At 36.6% G+C, this 21,551-nt stretch overlaps 1 protein-coding gene across 1 annotated transcript in view; it reads left to right on the top strand.

The window, feature by feature from the left end:
• The window catches only part of LOC107591172 (membrane-associated guanylate kinase, WW and PDZ domain-containing protein 2-like), an 88,420-nt gene that overhangs the window by 58,633 nt on the left and 8,236 nt on the right, over positions 1 to 21,551 (top strand). Inside the window, exons 10-19 of the mRNA XM_016280240.1 lie at positions 1,339 to 1,370; positions 8,287 to 8,455; positions 11,616 to 11,657; positions 12,485 to 12,600; positions 12,738 to 12,930; positions 13,714 to 13,899; positions 15,431 to 15,725; positions 16,655 to 16,871; positions 17,038 to 17,181; positions 19,759 to 19,897. Of these exons, the coding sequence (XP_016135726.1) occupies positions 1,339 to 1,370; positions 8,287 to 8,455; positions 11,616 to 11,657; positions 12,485 to 12,600; positions 12,738 to 12,930; positions 13,714 to 13,899; positions 15,431 to 15,725; positions 16,655 to 16,871; positions 17,038 to 17,181; positions 19,759 to 19,897 (1,533 nt within the window). The remainder of the gene's footprint in view (positions 1 to 1,338; positions 1,371 to 8,286; positions 8,456 to 11,615; positions 11,658 to 12,484; positions 12,601 to 12,737; positions 12,931 to 13,713; positions 13,900 to 15,430; positions 15,726 to 16,654; positions 16,872 to 17,037; positions 17,182 to 19,758; positions 19,898 to 21,551) is intronic.

Here is a 21,551-nt window from a genome sequence, read left to right as displayed (position 1 = left end):
TGTGCAGCTCTAGTATGTTTGTGCACTCTCGTTAATTCCAAACAGGTCATTTGCATCGCCTTGTTCGTTCCTGAAGGTCATCTGCGGTAAGGCATGAAAGACAGAGAGGGAGAAGTTGAATGCAAGATGCTGGACGGTGTATGTGTGTGTTTGTTTTGTGCATTTCAAGGCCGATTTAGGAGGAGTTTAGAAAGGAGTTTCAAAATATTCATGAATCATGAACGTTTGATGTCGGCGAGTATTGTTTAGCTCTTAATACCAGAAGAGGTGCTCTAGACTGCCACTACTTCCTGTTTGTTGTGATTAGGGTTCAGAAGCCTCGTGGTCTTTCGCCTCATCTCAGCCAATGTTTTTCCTCCAGGGGGGAAATGAGCATTTGATGTGATGTGAAGTGTGCATTTTAAGCATCTTTCTGTCATTGGATTTGGGCGTCCTTTCATTGATTGCAACAGGAGATTTGTATTTTTTGTCATCAGAAAAAATCAACAAATACGGTCCACATGGTCAAACTTGTATATTTTACATTCAAATCTCTCTTGCTCTCAACAGATACATGAAATATTCAAATAATAACCACTTGTCCTCAAAATGCAATAGCTTTAGAGAAGAGCAAATGTTCTGAACTGAATAGATATTTGAATAGCTGCTGTTTGAATTGTATCTTCGGTTGTAATTACCGATTAAATGGTCTTGATTTTAAACACTGTTCATTTTGTAATTGCACACTAATCCTGTTACAGTTATTTTAAGCACTTTAAAGATTACTTGTTTAACACTACTAACACTAGAATTATTCAGATGCTTAACACAGCACCACAACAATTTCAGCAAGTTATGTAATTTGGTAGAATTTTACACAATGACCAATATACAGTGAGACAGTCTGAAATAAAAAGGGTCTGGATATTACATATTTATTCTGCACTATTTCTCGGTCGTTAATCAAACAGGCCAGTTTAAACTTCTTTGGATAAAAGACGTTTTTCAATTCCTTCCATTGAAAGTCACAAGATGCTATTGAAACGTTCTCGAATTATTTTGCACAAAGTTGTATTAACATTTTGGATTAAGTTAGAATATTACAAACTACAAGTGATCTCAGAAATGCCTTTTGGACCCCGTTTAGAAAAAAATAAATACTGGCTAAAATAAATAAAGCAATAAATGAAACTGCATCTACGCGGCTCAGAATGTACCTCAAGAGAGTACAGCTGCGGAGTAAGCAAAATAATAAAGGGTTATCGTCTGGCTTTTTTTCTGTTTTGATTTGCTTAAAATTCCCACTTCAAATCTAATACTAAAGATCCAGCATGCTAAAGGTTTTGTTCTCCATTGCAGGTCACTTTTCACCTTGGAAGACCTCTAAACAGGTAAAACGTATCGTATTCCAGCCCTCTGAATTTAATTAATAAACTAACATCAACTGTGTACTCTCAATATTGAGTGATTAGGTCTTATTATACATTATACAGCAAGCATATGTATTAATAACCATGACTGTTGAGCTTTATTACTAAGATCAACGCATGATAAATGGCTTTATTGTATTGTTATAACATATTACCACTAACTGCATTGTACTAAGCTACTGCTAGTGTGTCTTAAAATGTGTCTACAACACCAAACGGCAGCTACAGTGCACAGTATAAATGAGTACACCCCCTCTAAAACTTAACAAATTCAGCAATTACTCTTTACTTAGAAGACATGTTAGGGTTCTTTGGAGATGTAATGTTCCAACAAGCCTGCTTGATCAATTACCAATGAGGAATGCCAAAATTATTCAGCAAAATAAGATTTTCTTATCAAAGTTGTGTTGCAAAAATGAGTACACCCTCCTGAAAGTTACTAAATAAAACTAAAAATGTATAGGTTTAAGGCTATTTTTGATCAACAGGTAATATATTGAACCAAAACTTTTAAAGACAAGTAATTTCCTGACAATTAAAAGTGTTATATAGCCCACTGAATCATACTCAGACTTAATGCTGGCAGCAGTGGAACCACTTGGGAGAGAACTGCCAGGTGACTTATTTCTTAGTGTAAAAGAGGACAATGGTACAAGAGGAATACCAAATTATTGTTTTAAGTGTGAAAATATAGCAGAAGTAGCGCCAACATTCAAAAACAATGGACTTGTGATAAGGCTCCTGAAATAATAATCAGGTCTTCACTTTAAGTTTTCATTTAGTGATGAGTGAGTTTTTGCTAGAAAAAGAGCAGGAGAAATAACATGCAAGTGTCTCAGAGCCGGCAAAAGCTGTGAAAGAGTGACACTTTATCTCACAGAGTATGACGCAGCCTGCAGAAGTGACATGTATGGTTGTTGTCACCACTAGAACTACCAACTGTAGCCAAAGCTAAATAAACTCATTTAACCTCTTCCAGGGCCCATATTTACAAAATAGAGACTTCTGGGAATCCATATTCTGGTCTCAAGAGACCAAGTCAATCATTTCGGATCCAAAAGCATCCGAAATGTTCTGGTGTTGAAAAAAAGTTTTTAAAAATCCAGTCATCACAACTGGAAAGATTATGGAAATTCATTTGTTAAAAGCTACGGGGACCTAGTTGAAATAAACACTTAGTACAGCTGAGAACAAATCTCTGCACCTTCACTAATCTTTCCTCACTAACCAGTGCACTGTGTAATGTGGCACATAAAACCTTCACCCTCAGCAGTCTGTCTCTGTGATGTCCTTTGATTCTGATCCAATATTGTCAGCTGTCTTGTCTGCTTGACTAAATCTTCAAGAAAGTGTTCCTCAAACTCTGAACTGTCCCATGTGTATGTATATTTACACACAGGATGGTATATGTACATGTATATGATAAGGTATATGACGGCATATATATATTTGCAAATAAATCAAATGATTTTAAGGATTTTTTTTAATGTTAAATATATACATTTTTGTGAAATCAAGTTATGCTCAGCTTTGCTAGAAATGTAAAACTAACTCTGGCAGTGAAAACCCAGCTAAAGACCTTTTTTTTGTGATTTACTGTTTTCTACATGAAATCATTCTTCATAAAGTAAAGAACATTCTGTGAAAATGTAACCTTGATATCTTTGATATTGACTGAGTAAGGCCATGTCAAATATTGGAATCATAGTAAAATGAATAGTTAAAATTAAACTTTGATGCTTGTTATCTCATAATTAGATTTTGAGACTTTAGCCTGGATTTCACAGACAAGGTCACATTTATATAAAATGGTTTTTACAAATCCAGTAATCATAACTGAAAAGGTTATGGTAATTCATTGTTTAAAGATTCAAGAATGCTTGCTAAAACAAGCAAGCAAACAATCAACCACTTAAAATGTGATACGTTTTCATCTGAGAACCAAACAAACTAATAAATAAAATCTACCCATTTTAATAAAGCAGGTAATATTTTATTCTAAAATTCTAGTTATGCTCAGGTCAGCTTTTTGTGAGTGCAATATACATATTGAAAAATGTTTTACAAATCCAGTAATCACAACTGGAAAAGTTATAACACTTCATTGTTGGTAGTTGATCATTTTGCAGCAGAGAATATTTAATATAATATAGAATATATATAAAATATATTGTACTGATATGTGTGTGTAAATATATATATATATATATACGTACACAGTGCAACAGTACATGCCTACCCATCCACCCACGCATTTATATATTTTTGGTTTGAGATCTCTGTCCTGTCTCCTTATATATATATATATATATAACAAAGGCTTGACTGATCATAAATCGACTGATTTTTCTTCACTCTACAGAGAGTCAGTCGCACTGCCTTGAGCTGCTGGCCACTTTACTGTCATTCTTCAACACATATCTTTGTATCTATCTCTATAGGGAACAGAACTGGGACAGAGCGAAAGTCTCGTTACCCCAGTACAGTAGAGCAGCTTGGATTTTATCATCTCTCTCCCTCTCTTTCGCTGGGGTTTAATTAGACATCATTTGCTTTAAGAATATCTCCACAGCCAGAAAGAGTTTCATGACTGGAAAATGTTAAAGTGGTCCATCTTTTTCTGCAATTATCCATGTCCAAAGAATATTAGCCTTTACTGAATGTGAATGTCACGGTTATGTGGTCAGAGCACTGAATCATTCAATCGATAGAAACGATGTGTTACCACATGCTAACTGTCCAGCTTCTGCAGAAATGTGGCCAACTTGAATGTGAATTAAAATGGTCACAATATTAGTTACTTGTTTGGTAATTTTTTTTATAGCTAATAAAATAAAATCGAATTTATTATAAATGTTTGATATATTACCCAAAATAACAGATTTTCTGTAGCAAAATGTATTTCAACTTAATCTCTCAAAGAATCTAGTTTAAGATAGATTTCTGCATGGTGATTAAACTGAAATTTGAAACCTGTTCAGACATGCAAAATCTGATTATTTTGTGCATACAACTCAAATCCATTGTTTTTTCAAAAAAAAAAAAAAAAGAAAGAAACTGATCATGGAAATCTGATCTCTACAAATCCATATAAACCACATTCTTATGCAGATCTGTGTCCAAATACCCTCATTTTTTGCTCACTTATTGTAAAAAAAATGGTATCCTATAAATGAACTGGTTTTATTCAAATAAAAAAAGATATTTAGCATAACTGAATAAACTTAAATACATTAATTTAAAGAAACAACATTTTTCATAGGTTAAATTAGGTTAAAAAAAAAATGGCTTTGTATAGCTCTAATATATGTGACCCTGCCTGTGAAAACCCAGCTAAAGTCATTTTTTGTGATTTTAGGCCTACTGTTTTCTACATAAAATCATCCTTTATATCTTTAATATTGAGTGAATAAGGCCATGTCAAAGATTGATATCATAGTGAAATTGAATGGTTGAAATAACTCTGATGCTTGTTATCTCATAATTAGATTTTGAGACTTTAGCCTGGATTTCACAGACAGGGTCACATATACAGTATAAACTACAGAGAGTCTGTTCTAAAGATTGGTTTTGAAAACCAAATCTCATCTGTCAGAAATCTAAACCAAATATGAATCCCTTTTTATTTCATCTCTGAGCACGTAAACTCTTATGCTCCCATTTTCACAGACTCTGACTCAAAGATATAACAAGTTAAGTTAAGAACACATCAAATATTTATAATAAAACTGTATTTTTTATTCATCACAAACCTGAACCCATTGCAAACCTGAAGTTATGTATAAAAAACTGACTTGAACCCACCCAGAATGGTTTGTCCTTTAGCAGACCTCTATCGTGAGCCTCTTTGATTGCTATAAGCAAAATCCTGTTTGCAAGAGTATGTACGTCACAGCGCTTCGCTCTGGCAGTAATAACATCATCTATGAGCTAATGTGCGCGTGTGCGTGCGTTTGCTTGGCAGTGACACGTTTTAATCTGTTTGTTTCCCAGCCGCACACAGCAGCCCAGAGGCATTTGCCCTCATCCTCTACAGCTCCTCCAGATTAACACTGACCTCCTTTAATAAGCCTTGGCATCTTTCTCATCCTGGCATCTACTTTCTTTCTTTGTTGATTTTTCCACCTCTTCTTCAATTATGCCTTTTGTTTGGCATTTGCCTTTAGGGCGCTTTCACGCTAAAGCTTTTGGCACGAAACCGAATCCATTTGTTGTCCAGGGTTGTGTAGAATTTAATCACCTCACTGTCGGTTCGTTAGTTGGAATTGAACTGGCTTGGACCCGACAAGAAGATGAATCGGAGTATGAATCTGAATGGATAGAATGTAGAATTTGTAGAATGGACAATTACCTTTATTAGGGTAAATTTCTTCTTTCAATTGATTTTAACTCTTTCCCCGCCAGCGTTTTTGAAAAAAGTTGCCAGCTACTGTCAGCATTTTTTTATAATTTTTGCTCAAATTTCATGGCCCCCAGAATATTTTGTTGTATGAATATCTAAACATGCAATACACCAAAATAAAGAACAATGCCTGTTCTTATTCTTATTCTGTTTTATTCTAGCTTCAAACATTTTTTTTATCAACACTTCAGTGTAGGTAAGTTTCATAAAAAAGCAACATTTTGAGCAAAAAAATTTTTTTTGCATTTTTTATCAAATACTACATCAGGATCATATTCAGTACGATGATCAAAGCAAAGATAAGAGCGTATAATATTATATAAATGCACATTTTAATACAATTCTATTTCCTGCTACCTCAATTCAAATTCAGATTTAATTGTAATTTAAAAAGCATTCTGATGCAATTCTGAATGGCACACGACCCTTATGTCTGCTTGAAAAGGTGAATTCGGGTACATCTGCAAATCATATGTTCGCGATTTGTCCTAAATCATGAAAATGAAAGCCAAATAATTAGCATTTTTTTGTAAATATTGACCGGTTATTCATATGACAGTGTGTGGTTGGAGATACGAATTATGTATTTTGTTAGTAGTACTTTATAAAAATTATTAAAATACACTACCGTTCAAAGTTTTGGGATCAGGAAGTTGTTGTTGTTGTTTTTTCTTTATTCAGTAAGGATGCATTAAATTGATCAAGTGATAGTAAAGACATTGTTACAAAAATATTCTATTTCAAATAAATGCTGTTCTTCTTAACTTTCTGCGAATACATCAAAGTTTCCAAAAATTCAATAAATTGAGTTTTGCCATCAAAGGAATAAATTATCATTTTAAAGTATATTAAAATAGAAAATGGATATTTTAAATTGTAATAATATTTCACAATATTACTGTTTTACAGTATTTTTTATAACTACATACATACATACATAAATGCAGTCTTGGTAATCATGAAAAAATCTTTCTGAAACGGTAACTTTTAAACGGTAGTGTATATTACCTCCTCTTTTGTTACTTTTAGTATTGTTGATTCATATATAGCTAAGGTCATTAATGGAATTACATTTATTTGATCTCTAAAAATTCTAAAAACATCTGTGTGTCCGTCTTGTAGAACCATTGCGCTTCAGGTGTCCTGAGTTTGAGTCCTGGCTCGTAGACCTTTGCCGATCCCACCCCCTCTTCCACTTCACTTCCTGTCCACTTTCTGTCCTATCGAAATAAAGGCATAAAACGGCAACAACAAAAAATCTTCTTCGTCTTTTTTAAAACTACTAAGAGAATCGTTAATGAAACCATTAAGAGGAATTGGAACTAGTAAAAAGTATAAAAGTACAAAGTGACTAGCAGAGGTAGAGGTTGGGGAAAACAATCTTGGGTTCAAAGCAAGCAGTCGAATCATGTGTAACAACAGCTTTAAAGGAACACGCTCATTTTCCAACTCCCCTAGTGTTAAACAGTTGAGTTTTACCGTTTTCTAATCCATTCAGCCAATCTCCGGGTCTGGCGGTAGCACTTTTAGCTGCAGTTTAGCATAGATCATTGAATCTGATTAGACCGTTAGCATCTCGCTCAAAAATGACCAAAGAGTTTCTATATTTTTCCTATTACCTAGCTGGGGACTATTTTCAGGCACTGCGTAATATCATAGCGCCTGCTGCACCCATGGTACGGCAGCAAAGTTCCTTGATTATTACACCGGAATGAGAGTATAGTTCCTAGCCATATCGGCCTAGAAAATCGCAACTTTTCATTTTCCGTCAGTCTTAGTACACGATGTAACTACAGAAGAGTCAAGTTTTAAATAGGAAAATATCGAAACTCTTTGGTCATTTTTGAGCGATATGCTAACGGTCTAATCAGATTCAATGATCTATGCTAAGCTACAGCTAAAAGTGCTACCGCCAGACCCGGAGATCGGCTGAATGGATTCGAAAACGGTAAAACTCAACTGTTTAACTCTAGGGGAGTTGGAAAATGAGCCTATTTTCAAAAATAGTGGTGTGTTCCTTTAATATTAGAAACAGTAGAAACTATGCCTGCTTGCTGTTCTTTGCTCGTTCTATTTGCATAACCTAATTTTGGGTGTCGTGCAAGAGCCCGGTGTAGTGAAGTGGTTTGGGAACATTTTGCCCACAGCTGCATTAGCTTGAGAAAACACAAAGATTACATTCAGTATCGTCAGCAATAGAGAAACGCATCAAGCATCCTTGATGAGCCCTTGATGTGGCCTTATTTTGCTGAGCTAGAACTAACTTGCCATGTATTGTGTTTACGCTTCATTTAAAAACTAATTGCCGCAAAAGTGAGTTCATTGTTAAACACCTTCCTAACCCACGGCCAGCAAAATTCCAAGGCAGAAGTTGCCTGGAAGAGCGAGCGCAATTTGCTTACTCAGTTCAGCATATTAATAAACGCAGGGCTGGCCGATGATTGGGCGCTTTACTGAATGCCGGTGTATTTGCAGGTCTTGGAACATTGGGATCCTCACAGCAGTCCCACAGCCAGTCTATCTGTCCATGCTCTCCCTCACAGCGCTCCATATCTGCACTGGCCTTCAGGTCCAGAGTTTGACCTGACCAAACCTGACCCCTATGACCTCTATGAGAAGTCCAGGGCTATCTATGAGAATAGGCGTAAGTAACTTCTTGCTAGCATCTAAAGCTAGCATTAATGCCTACTGCTAATCTGTGCTGTTTACTGTATTTTTCCACTCCAAAAATGTGCACATACACACCAAACAACAAACACATTTCCTGTTGTACATGGCAAAAGATATGTAGCAGTGTGTCCTAATGAGGCACAATGTGCTAAAACAGCTAACAATAAAAGCTACTTTTCTGTGGTGAGTGTTTGTGAGATTTAAATGAGTGACACGAAATGTTGGCAACTACTTGATTTGTAATTCTGTAGCATTATGTTAAGTTGCCCCGCCCACAGTGAAATCTCATTGGTCGAATTTTCCACTCCACATTGTTTCCACTCCACATTGTTGTAAAAAAATGTAATGGAAGAAATCATAGCATCAAATATCTGCTTTAGAAATGGAAGTTAAATTGTTTTCAAATAAAGTGTGCCAAATTTATGTTACAAATGTTGTTAGATTTTATTGCTGATATTAATCCTGTCAGAGCTGTAGTTGAATGTCTGTTACCAAAATTAAATAGAGTTCAATATGGCCACTGAGTAAACTGAAATTAAACATCGGATATGTTCTTCTACATCTTTCCGTTTGGACCAAAAATGACTTTTACTGGTGTTATTGACTTGAGCCTGGTTAGAGCATGGTCTCGAGTGACCATGTCAGCTCTCAGACTCAAAATAAATACTGTTTTGTTGTTGTCTCGTACAATGTTATCCTCCATGCTAAGTGTTCTGAGGTTGTTGTGTCTTGTCAATTTGGAATTTTTCCACAATGAGATCTGTGGAGCTGCTCTGGGGTCTGGGAGAACTTTAGTGGTCTTAGTGACTTTGACGTTAGATAACACTTTGCATTATTAATGCAGGTACTTTCTTAACCAGATTTAGAGACTTTACCACACATACAGGCTTTCTGAACTTTTTTCAAGGTCCCTGTGAACCATATTCACTGCATTTTAAGTAGAAGCGTATGTTTAATTCAGCAAATAGTTTGAAATGCATTAATTCATACAAATGTGAACATACTTATTACTGTACCTAAAATCTACTGCATACTGAACAAAAAAAGTCTGAAATGTCAATAGAGTTAATGTTGCATTTCTAAAGGTGCTTTAAACTGATTGACCGCGATTAAACCGATTGATGTCGTTCTGCTGCTAGCAGCCGTTTCTATTCATCTTCTGTCTGCACTCCCATTATTGCTTCACTGTGCATTTGCATAAACTTTTTTTCTACTGTTTTAAATCAGCAAGTGTGCTCTTCCTCATTAATGCGTCCTAGTCTATACCTCCTCTTTAATTTTGTATATAGTTTCTCTTTAGTATTCACAGCTGGCAATGACAGGTTGGCAATGGAGATGTTGGTTAGTGTGGATGTTGTTTGATGATTATCTTATCTTATGTGCAATGATGCTCCATAGAATTATAAGAATTATTGTATTATTAGTAGTAGTAGTATTATTATTAGTATATTGCACAGACACTCTATTGTAGATACCCTGGTGATTTTAGATATGTTTCCAAACAGTTTAGTTTCTCTTTAAGGTAAGTATGCTCGATGGTTGATTACATTTTGTATATTTTTCTGTGATCCGCGTCTTATTTTTTGTGTAAGATGTTTTAAACAGCCTCATTTTGTGAAATTGCACCGCCTTCTAATCTGAAAGTGTCAGGAATGTTTGAGAATGTTCAGTCGCAAAACTGTTAATGTTTTATAGCTGTTTGAATATGCACTTGATGTTGCAAAGATGCTGTAAACAGTTGGCATTCTGTCAAGTTGGAGAATAGAAGCTTTTAAAATCTCATTAATACTTATATTCAAGTATTTCAGGAGCTTAGGTTTTAGCAACAAGGACACACATGCTGTTTATGTTAATGCATATTTTATGTGATCGTTTATTTGTGTTTGAATTAATCTTTTGCAAATATTTGGTCGCCTGCAATTTAAGACTATTTTTCATTTAGTATCATCATGTAAATGTGTTATTTGTCTAAAATCATTGCTAGTTATGAAACTATATGACATGATAAAGTTTTATCAGCACATTTCATCACTGCAACAAAGAAAATCAACACCACTTTGAACAATATTTGATATTGTAAAAAGGCTAAAAAATAATCTATCAATATTTATGTATTTGCTCTTAAATGGTTTTATATGCTACATTTTCAGTCATAGGAAATATCAGTCATTAAGAGTTAATCTATTTAAAGTGTGTTTTCCATGCTGTTCTTATTGAACGCAAAAAAAATTTATAAAAAAAAAATGTATACAGCCGTTTAACAAACAGCAACATTGAACTACATATGTTGTATTGAAACATTTCAAACCATGCAAAATGTCTCCCAGAGACTTCCGTGAACACAAATAATTGAATTCTGAACTGATTCATTTCAAAAGAGCTCATTTGAATCAAATGAATCAAACTCTAAATCAATTTAGGTTTAAGTTAGAGAGCTTAACATCTTAACGCTGTCGTGTCATTCCACAAGCAGAGGGCACAAAACCAGCCTACTGCTGCAGCTGAATGAAAAGCATGTAAATCATCACAATATACACAATACTGTATACAATATGTTGGTTAAAAATCACGAGCGTAGTGGTTGCAAATATCGCCCAGCTCTAGCAGAGATGCAGATGAGGTTGCAAGAATGATGCAGTTGAAGATCAGACTCCCTTTCTGAATCAGAATCAGGCTCAAGCTTGCACCTAGTTTAAATGCAATATACGTACAGCATAATACATGGCCGTGTGTTGGTTTTCAGGCAGAAATGCGCAGCTCATGCTGATCTCAGTGCTTGTCCGCTCTGAGCCAAGAGATGAACTTGAGTTCTAAAATATTATATAATTAAAAGCCCAAAATCAAGAACTGACTTCATGCATCCACTGAAAAAACAGCAGTTGATTAAAAGTCAGTCAGAATTGTGAAAGTATAGTTCACATAATTTTGTTATCAAATGATGAAGTGTCATGATGAAGTGTGCTTTTAGTGCATTTTTGTGGGCACTGTATATTCACATATATCTTCTTTGCTTTGTAGCTGTTGGGCATTATATTAGTGAGACAGGTGATGTATATATTGTAGTATATTTCCAGGTGTGTGTGTTTATATAAGCAGTGATTTATGGGCTGTCCTTGTATCTCTCCCTTTCTTAGAGCCAGGGCTTCCTCGAGCAGCTCTCCCAGCTGACCCTTCCGGTGAGTAAATATATCTACACCTAAAACAGAAACAATCTGACAGAAGGAGTTCTGCATAAAATAAAGTCTGAACGTTTGAAATTCATTTTTTATATCCAGTTTTTATGACCTTTGTACATTTTTTTTATATATTTGGTATAAAGTTTTGCCTGCTGCAGTTTGACTTCTTTTTCTGCATTTAGTATCATGAAATAAATGTATTTTTATCACCTAAAATCATATGCAATTTAATGAGAGAAAAAAATATATTACATTTACACTGAACTTTTAAGGAAAATTTTCATCAAAACTAGCTCTACCAAAAAAACGGTTCAATATTAGTTCAAACAATATTTGATATATATTGTAAAAAGGCTGAAAAAACAATATTTAGTATTTATGCATTTATTCTGAAAGGTAATAAAAAAAGTCTAAATAAAAAGTACAGTGTCTTTTTATGCCTTATGCCTTGCATACCAAAATCATTCATAGGTACATCAAATAAAAGTCCAATAAAATCTCTAAAATCTAAGTAATCTAAGTAAAGTCTGAGAGTCTGACATCCTTTTTTAAATACAGCTATTATGAAATACTAAAGATAGAGAGATATACTGGAGATAGAGTTTTATTTTTTGCCAGCTTTTGCCACTTGTCATTCTCACTGCCTTGAGAGTGAACCTCTCAATGCAGGTTAAAGAACATAAAATGAATGATTTTACTAATTAAGTACTCAATGAACAGAAATGGGGATCTTAAATGTCATCCAGAACACTAAATTACACTTGAAGGATGAGACTAGTCTGGAGAAAAGACTAAGTTGTGAGATAAATGTGTGCTTTCATTGACAGTATCAGAGTTCCAGGAGGTGGAGGTGCACTTGCGCAGACAGAAGTCCGGTTTCGGCTTCAGGATCCTGGGCGGAGAGGAACCAGGACAGCCTGTGAGTCTGGAGGCTCAGGAGAAGGCTCGTACTCTAGGACTAACCACACGCTTCCTAAACCAGAGCTCACTGCCATTTGCTAACATGATAACGTTCATCCACTTTTTGTTTCTGATCGCAACTTAAAGAGAGTCTGTAGTAACAGTGCTATGCATGTACAGATCCTGATTGGTGCAATCATCGAGAAGAGCCCAGCAGATAAAGACGGGCGTCTCCGGCCAGGAGATGAGCTGATGTCAGTCGATGGGATCCCTGTGGCTGGAAAACCCCACCGTTACGTCATTGACCTCATGCATGGGGCGGCCCGGACTGGACAGGTTAAACTCACAGTACGAAGGAGAATTCAGACCACAGGTGAGAAATGGCTGATGCTTATTTTATTTGTCTACCAACAATAGCTGTTTCCATCCACCTATTTTTATGCGCATTTTGGAATATCGCATAAAAAAACACTGGATGGAAATGCCAAGATGCGCATAAATTCTAAAAATGCACATAAAAATCTTATGCGCACTATTGAGTAGGATAAACTTTGTCTCCAATAAGAAAAAATGCGCACTAAACTACGATGGAGACACTTTTACCGAATAAATTCAACCATGTGCATCAAAAAAAGTCCCAATGTGACCAATCTCATTGCACAGCATCTGAAATGTTGTTATGGGCGTTCTGAAATGCCTGATTAAAGTCTGTCATCAAAGTATTTCTGTATAATTGTATAATTCCCAAACAGCAGCGTCCACCTCCGAAAGCAATGTCAGCATTTATTGTGTTTTCGTCTGCTCGCTCTGAGGCGCAACTAATTTATTATATATGAAAATTATTATATTAAGTGGCTTCTCCTACTTTTCTTGGTGATACTTAATGCCAGTTTATCAGGAAGTGATGCCTTTGTTCTTTTTGACTCGTTGGATGGAACGGTGCTTTATTCGCAAATGTTTTATGCGATATTCCAGTTTTGCGCATTAGTTAAATTTTAATCTTTGGATGGAAACATAACAGTGTAAGGGAAACAGGTCAATAATTTAGCTCAAAGGGAATCATTTAAGATTTTAAAGGGAACTCCACCATTAATATGCAAGGGAAGAGCTCTCTTGATGTATTAGGTAAAAACTATTTGTGTGGGTGTGTTGTCAGCGGTGCCTCATAAGATCGGCCGGATCATTGAGGGAAGTCCAGCAGACCACTGTGGGAAGCTCAAGGTTGGGGATCGCATATTGGCCGTCAACAATCAGTCTATCGTCAACATGCCGCATGCCGACATCGTCAAACTGATCAAGGACGCGGGACTCAGCGTCACACTCAGGATCATCCCTCAGGAGGGTGAGTTGATGCCTGTGGAACTGTTTGAAAGGGATTCTTACGCAAAAATTGATTCTACACTAATTCTGCTACTGAAGTGGCTATGTGTAATAGCCATTTTGATGTTAAAATGCTTTCTTTTATCTCAGTTTAATGTGGAGAGACAACTAAAAGTAAGCCATTTATTGGTTGGCTTCCTGAACATTGCTCTGACATGTCAAATGGCTCAACAAATAGTGTGAGTTTGGGCGGGACTACCTGTTTTTCTGGGCAATGGAAGAGGTTGGGGCAGTGTCCTTTAAGGAGCACTGTAGCTTTAAGGAGCCCCATTACTTTTTTTCTAAAAATTCTAAGTTATTTCAAACAAGCTATCCTTGTACAGTTGCTTTCGAACATAATTTAAGTATTTTTCGAATTTGAAATGCTATAACTGGTTTTTCTGAATGGTAGTTTGTGATAAAACTAGAGATTGTGGCTGCATCCCTCAGGAGGGTGAGTTGATGCCTGTGGAACTGTTTGAAAGGGATTCTTACGCAAAAATGTATTCTACACTAATTCTGCTACTGAAGTGGCTATGTGTAATAGCCATTTTGATGTTAAAATACTTTCTTTTATCTCAGTTTAATGTGGAGAGACAACTATAAGTAAGCCATTTATTGGTTGGCTTCCTGAACATTGCTCTGACATGTCAAATGGCTCAACAAATAGTGTGAGTTTGGGCGGGACTACCTGTTTTTCTGGGCAATGGAAGAGGTTGGGGCAGTGTCCTTTAAGGAGCACTGTAGCTTTAAGGAGCCCCTGACTTTTTTTCTAAAAATTCTAAGTTATTTCAAACAAGCTATCCTTGTACAGTTGCTTTCGAACATAATTTAAGTATTTTTCAAATTTGAAATGCTATAACTGGTTTTTCTGAATGGTCGTTTGTGATAAAACTAGAGATTGTGGCTTAAATGTCAGTGCTAAAATGATTAAATACAAATGTTTTAAAAAATACCATTTAAAATCACAAGAAAGTCATACAGGTTTGTAATGAAATGAAGGGGAATAAATGATAACAGAATTTTCATTTTTGAGTGAACTATCCTTTTGAAATGCAAATTTACTAAAGATACAGTATTTCAGCACAAGCCACCAGAAATCCACTTTAAAGGGATAGTTCACCCCAAAATGAAAATTCTGTCATTAATTACTCACCCTTGTGTCGTTCCAAACCCGTGAGATCTTCGTTCGTCATCAGAACACAAATTAAGATATTTTTGATGGAATCTGAGAGCTCTCAGACAGAAACGCAACTGTAATGTTCTCTGAACCAGCCTCCAAAATGGAAACTTGTGCCATGCAAATTGCATTCACAGATTTTGGACATGTTTGCGATATTATTTTATTTGCATAATTATTTCAGTGCATTTAGTGGTAAAATAACAGACAGTACAAGCAAACTATACTCATGCAACACTTAAACTATTGCTTTAGTTGTAAAAAAAAAAATACCTGTGTTATAAAGAAAAGCTTTGAAAATAGCTTAGCTTTTTGTCTTTTCTCCATTTTTCAGAGACGAACAGCACGCCTTCTGCAGGCAGCTCAGAGAAGCAGAGCCCTATGGCCCAGCCCAGTCCAGTTTGCCAACCCAGCACTGTGAACCAGACCGGTGCTGCACCTCCACCTAACTCCACCCCTCAAACCAACTCTGCACCTCAACCCAGCTCCATAACGCAGCCTACTTCAGAAGCACAACCGAGCCCTGTCACTCAAACCAGCCCAGCCAATCAGCCCAGCTCAGTGACCCAACAGAACCTGCCCGCCCAGCCCTCCGCAGTGCCAGTACAGATCTACAGCCATGACAGCAGGCAAGGCACCAACAAAATTACGTTATTACTTAAATATATTTTAAGTTGTACTAGTTTTACCATTGCTCTGTGAAATTTCACCGGGTGAAACCAAGTATGTTATGAATGATATTAATAAATTAAAAAATTGTACACAAACAAAAAAATACATAATTTTAAATGCTAATGGATTTAGACATCACAACATTATTATGTACTGTATGAAGGATATGAATTATATATATTTTGCTGAAGATAAATAAATAATACGAATAGATATGGAGCTGAAATATTGTACATCCCTAATCATTTGAATGGATGAATTCAAATCAAACTTGTTTTGTAATCAAGTGAAAACTCTACAAAACTCTACAAAAGTTCACTATTTATGGAGTGAATCCCTCTCTGACTCACAGACTCTCTCTCACTATTAGGTTGTTGCGTAAAATCACTTATCTTTTACAGAACTGAATAATTTACCTACATGGCTCTTTAAAACCATTTTTAATCATTTATATACCCTGCAGAGACCAATGATTTCACTTCCTCTCCATGCTCACTCAAGTTTCAATATACACCCAAGAGCTCCTCAGGCTTTGCCATTTTCAACAGAACATTATCCTGCATTAAACTTTAAAATTCATTAGAGCGGTAGCTCCGTCAGTGGTAAGTCTGTTTTGACGGCATCCGCTGGAAAACAGACGTAAACAGAGTAAATATTATGAGAGAATCTCCTCATTCTTATATATATATATATATTACAGCTTTTGCTGCTGATAAAAGCTACTATTTTAAATTGCCACATTTTTGCAGACAAGTTTGACAAGAAATTGCCATAAAAACACCATAGACGTAGTCCAAGTCTCACTTGCTATTGCGTATATTCCAAATGTTTGCACAAGAGTCAGCATCACCAAATGCCATTGGTTCTGCTCTGATTGGTTGTTCAGCTACAGGTCAGAGGTAAAAGCAAGACAGGATGTAAAACCCGATATTCGACAGCCGTTCACTGATTACCGCCAACCCCCAGTGGACTACCGACACCCTCCTGTAGCAGATTACAGACAGCCACCAACGCTCGATTACAGACACCCCCCACTGCTGGACTACAGGCAGCTGTCCACTGACCCTCGCACCTTCCCCTTACCGGACTACAGGATGCCACAGGTAGCTCTGCTGCCACTCTGTATTCACTCAAACACTGGTGTAGAAATGCACACTGATATCGTAATTTATCACTGAAATGGCGATGTGGCACTGACAGTGCATTTCCAGAAAGTATGTATTATGCATGTCCATAAAATGTCCATAATATGTTTACGTGTGCTTGCAGGATTTTGATTTCTTCACGGTTGAGCTGGAAAAGGGTATGAAAGGTTTTGGCTTTAGTATCCGTGGAGGCCGTGAGTATAAGATGGATCTGTTCGTTCTGCGATTGGCTGAAGACGGACCAGCAATACGCAATGGAAGAATGAGGGTGAGCTCCTTCTATCTATCTATCTATCTATCTATCTATCTATCTATCCATCATCTGTCTGTCCGTCGATCTATCCATCCATTCATCCATCCATCCATCAATCTATCCATCCATCCATCCATCCATCTTTTCATTCATCCATCTTTTCATTCATCCATCCATCATCTGTCTGTCTATCTCTATGTCTGTTGGTCTGTCCATTCGTCAATCTATCCATCCATCCATCATCTGTCTGTCTGCCTGTCCTTCCGTACATTCATCTACATCTGTTTGTCTTTCTCGTTGTCTTTCTGTCTGTCCTTCTGTCCATCCATCCATCCATCCATCATCTGTATGTCTCTCTCTGTCTATTGGTATGTCCATCCATCCATCCATCATCTGTCTTTCTTTCTGTCTGCCTGTCCTTCTGTCCGTCCATCCATCCATCCATCATCTGTATGTCTCTCTCTGTCTATTGGTATGTCCATCCATCCATCCATCTATTGTCTGTCTATCTCTGTCTGTGTGTCCGTTTATCTATCCATCCATCCATCATCTGTCTTTCTGTATGTCTATCTATCTATCCATCCGCCCATCTATCCTGTTCTGCTGCTGTTCTGTTGCTTGTTCAGCTCATATCCGTAATGAAGCTGTCTGATGTGAATAAAACAGTCCCCTTAGGATATTCTACCTCTCATTACAGCCTTTCATATTTAGTCCATTACCTGCAGATCACACACAGTGACCGTTCCTTTCCATTCAAGAGCCTCAGTTCTGACAGTAAACATCGTCCTGTCTTCTTTTGGGGCGTGAATATATCCACAGCACAAAATGCCTTTTGAATCTATAATTAGTTTGGAACAGACCCATGGTACTTAAAAAGTCCATTAAGCATGAAGTCATACAACCCCCAGCAGACACTGCTGCTGCTGCTGCTGCTGTAGATTTCCACACATGCCCTCTAGATACACCAAAAACACGAGGGAGCTGCTGACGCTGCTAGCTGCGATGCTTTTACTAACACTCTCCACCCCAGAGGTCAGAGGAACCGGCCCCAGACATAGTGTAGGAACAAAAAACGAGACACTCCTTGTCAGTAATGAGAGAGTTGAGGGTCATACTGCTCTCTGCCCTTCATTCAAACAAGATCTTAATGAGTCATAAAAAACTTGCCGCCCATCACTGGCAGCGACCTGCCCGGACTTCCACATTATCCAGACCATTTGAGAGGAATTCTCCGTTTGTTACTATAATTGGCTCATTCTTTTTCCCCAGCCCCTGGCCAATTAGTCCACAGACACAAGACAAGTTCAATGCACCTACATGCTCAGCATCAGTATACGCGTCTCCTGTTTTAGTGGCGCCAATATTTTCATAATTATACAACCTTTGTCTATATTATTTGTTTGTGTGTTAAGGGAGAATATGATAGTATTTATTAAGGATGTGAAAACTGCTTTTCCTATTTTTTTACAGCCATATTTTCCTCTGATAACCAAGATGCATAATTAATGCTCAATAATTTTTTTATTATGTTTATAATTTGTATTTTTTAAGTTATGTTTTCTTTCACAATGGCAAACTATTATTAGGCTACTGCTATAAAAACATATTATGCATTGTTATATAAAATTAAGAAGGATCACAACAGAAAGTAATAACTTTATTTTCATTCATTTTTAACATAACACTTTAAAAATGTTGTCAGAGCAAGACACTGAAAAAGTGGTGAGACAAATCCATCTGCATGGGAACATAGAAAAACAACAACAAAATGTGTTTGTTCGACAGGGTAACAGAGATATTTAACAAATAAACAGGCAAAAAAAAATCTATAGCCTTTTTATTACACAAAACTATCTTAGCCCACACACAAATGAGACCTACGGATTATGCATAATAACAGGAATATTGCTCACAGCAAATGATCTGACAGTCTGACAGTGATTTTCTTGAAATGTATTGTTAAAGGCTGTGGATGCGCTACACAAGTGGCACTTTGATGGCTGTGCTTTAATGAAGATGAATTTAGAGACACTACTGCTGCTAGAAATATTAAGATAAAACAAATGATGGGAAAAAAAATACGTTGGTGGGCAACTAATTGTAGTAATATTGATCATACCGGCTTCCTTTGTATCAAAGAAGGGCAATTAACCAGTCCCTCATTATCCTCAATAGTCGTACACCTTCCTCGCAGATGATGAAGAGCATCGGTATTGTAGCTCATAGGAACCTTGTACCCATGATTCATTCATCCAGCTATGTTAATTCTGAAATGAATTAATACTCGATCTCATTCATGACTGCTAATGCTGATTAGCACTTAACCGAAACAGCCGACATGAGTTATGGACCTATATTGATCCTACTGAATAATTATCCTTAATAAATTATAGTCATATTAGTTTTATCATTAAAACCAGAGAGGGTGCGATTCAAAGCTGTCAGAAAATAATTACTGCTGTTCTGTCACATCTGTCTTCGTAATCTTAGGTATCTGAATGCTAGATAAACATTCTGGAGAGAAGGCTGTTTGCTCAGAATGGATTTTCCATCAAAAACACTTTTTCAAATCATATTTTGTCTGTTTTGCAGGTTGGTGATCAGATCATTGAAATAAATGGGGAGAGCACGAGGGATATGACCCACGCTCGGGCCATTGAGCTCATCAAATCGGGTGGCCGTAGAGTTCGCCTGCTGCTCAAGAGAGGCACAGGGCAGGTCCCTGAATATGGTAGGTCTACACAGGCTGTCTGAACACGTACCTTACTGCTCACAAATGTCTACAGTATTAGCTCACTTGGTTTACAGGGTCTCAAGAGGTGGAGTAACCTACAGTTTGTCTCATTACAAGACAGATCTTTGGAGGAGGTGATGTTTTATTGGGTAATGTATAAAGAAATGTATAATAGAGCAGATTGGCAGGAGATCACAGCATACATTTAGAATGTTGTGAAATAACTTATTCACACCAGGAGGACAATATGTGCAGTTGACAGGTTTTATTTGATATTAATATTCTGCTCTCAATGGGAATTTCTAGTAGATCATTTTAGAAAAAGGTCACCACCAGTTAGTTTTTCTCAATTGCTTTAGCTCTTTTTTTGAAACAGTCGTAAAAGGGTCGAGCCTTTGTTTTTTATTTTGTAATGTTATCTGAGGTCCACTAATAATGTTATCAAGATTTTTGCATCAAAAAACATAATTTCGAAGTAAAAAGCTATTTTCTGTCCTGTTAACCCCCCTCATCAGAACACTCTGTTTGAATAGACATGGCGGATTGTCGACTCTGAAGTAAACACCCACTGCTATGATTGGCGTAGTTGCGTATGTTTGACAGCGTACATTCCTCATAGATAAATGCTGCTGTGATTTAGGTCAAAAACTAATAAATAAGTTAATACATATCAGACAATCTGTAAGAAGAGACAAAGCAATAGTGATCACATAATAAAAACAGTTACTCACACGTGTGTGTTGCGACATTACTGTCAGATCCAATATAGTCAACACAGCATCGTCTTTTAGATTCAATCTTTTTGAAAATCCTGCATCGAATTGTGCCTTGTTTGTAAACGAATCCGTGGTAAAATGAAATGAACAAAGGAACAAGTTCTTACTGACGCGGTCTGGATCTTCATTTAAAAATAAAGTTAATTCACGCTTTCCTAACATTGGGATCAGAAGGGAGGCAATGCAAACACTGTTTTTCCACAACTTGGTACTGCACAGCGTCTTGTCTTCACAGCCATCTTTATTGTTTGGTTTCTGCGTAGACCTGTGTGTTCGCCTCTCTAGTAAACACTACATGCACGAATCGGTGGGTGGGGCTAAACAAGCAGTGATGTAAAAGCAGACGTTGATCTTCTTCTGGGGAGGTTGTGCTTATCCACACTATTAAATCATAGAGTAGAACATTCCACAAGCTGTCATTTTGGCAGACTGGCTTCAATATAAACTGTTTTTAGACTAACGACAAAGTTTTAAGTTCTGAACTGTACAGGATGTGTTTTTAGTACAATGACCTCTTATATGTCAAAAAATCAAGGGAATTTTGGTTTCTCAGTTCATGACCCCTTTAAAATTCTCTAATCTGTAAGTACAACTGTCACGAATGTTTGGTTTATGGGAAATCACAACACAAAATCTAGTAACTCAACCAAAAATGTAATTCATGCTTCACAACCTAGTTATTGTGTCATTAAATTGGCTAATGGCACCGAAATGAAAGATTGATCAACCCTTGGAAAGGTTTTTTTTGGACACAGACTGCTTCTACTATACAAAAATATAATTTAGTGTGTCATATTGAGCTTTTTAGATACAGATTTCAAGAGTAAGTAAAATAAAGGTTATGCTCAAACTTCTGTATTCTGCTAAACAGGTTG

Source organism: Sinocyclocheilus grahami, unplaced genomic scaffold, assembly GCF_001515645.1.
Source record: "Sinocyclocheilus grahami isolate Dianchi unplaced genomic scaffold, SAMN03320097.WGS_v1.1 scaffold8.1, whole genome shotgun sequence".
Classification (NCBI taxonomy): Eukaryota; Metazoa; Chordata; class Actinopteri; order Cypriniformes; family Cyprinidae; genus Sinocyclocheilus; species Sinocyclocheilus grahami.
This window is presented reverse-complemented; position numbering and strand designations above follow the sequence as displayed.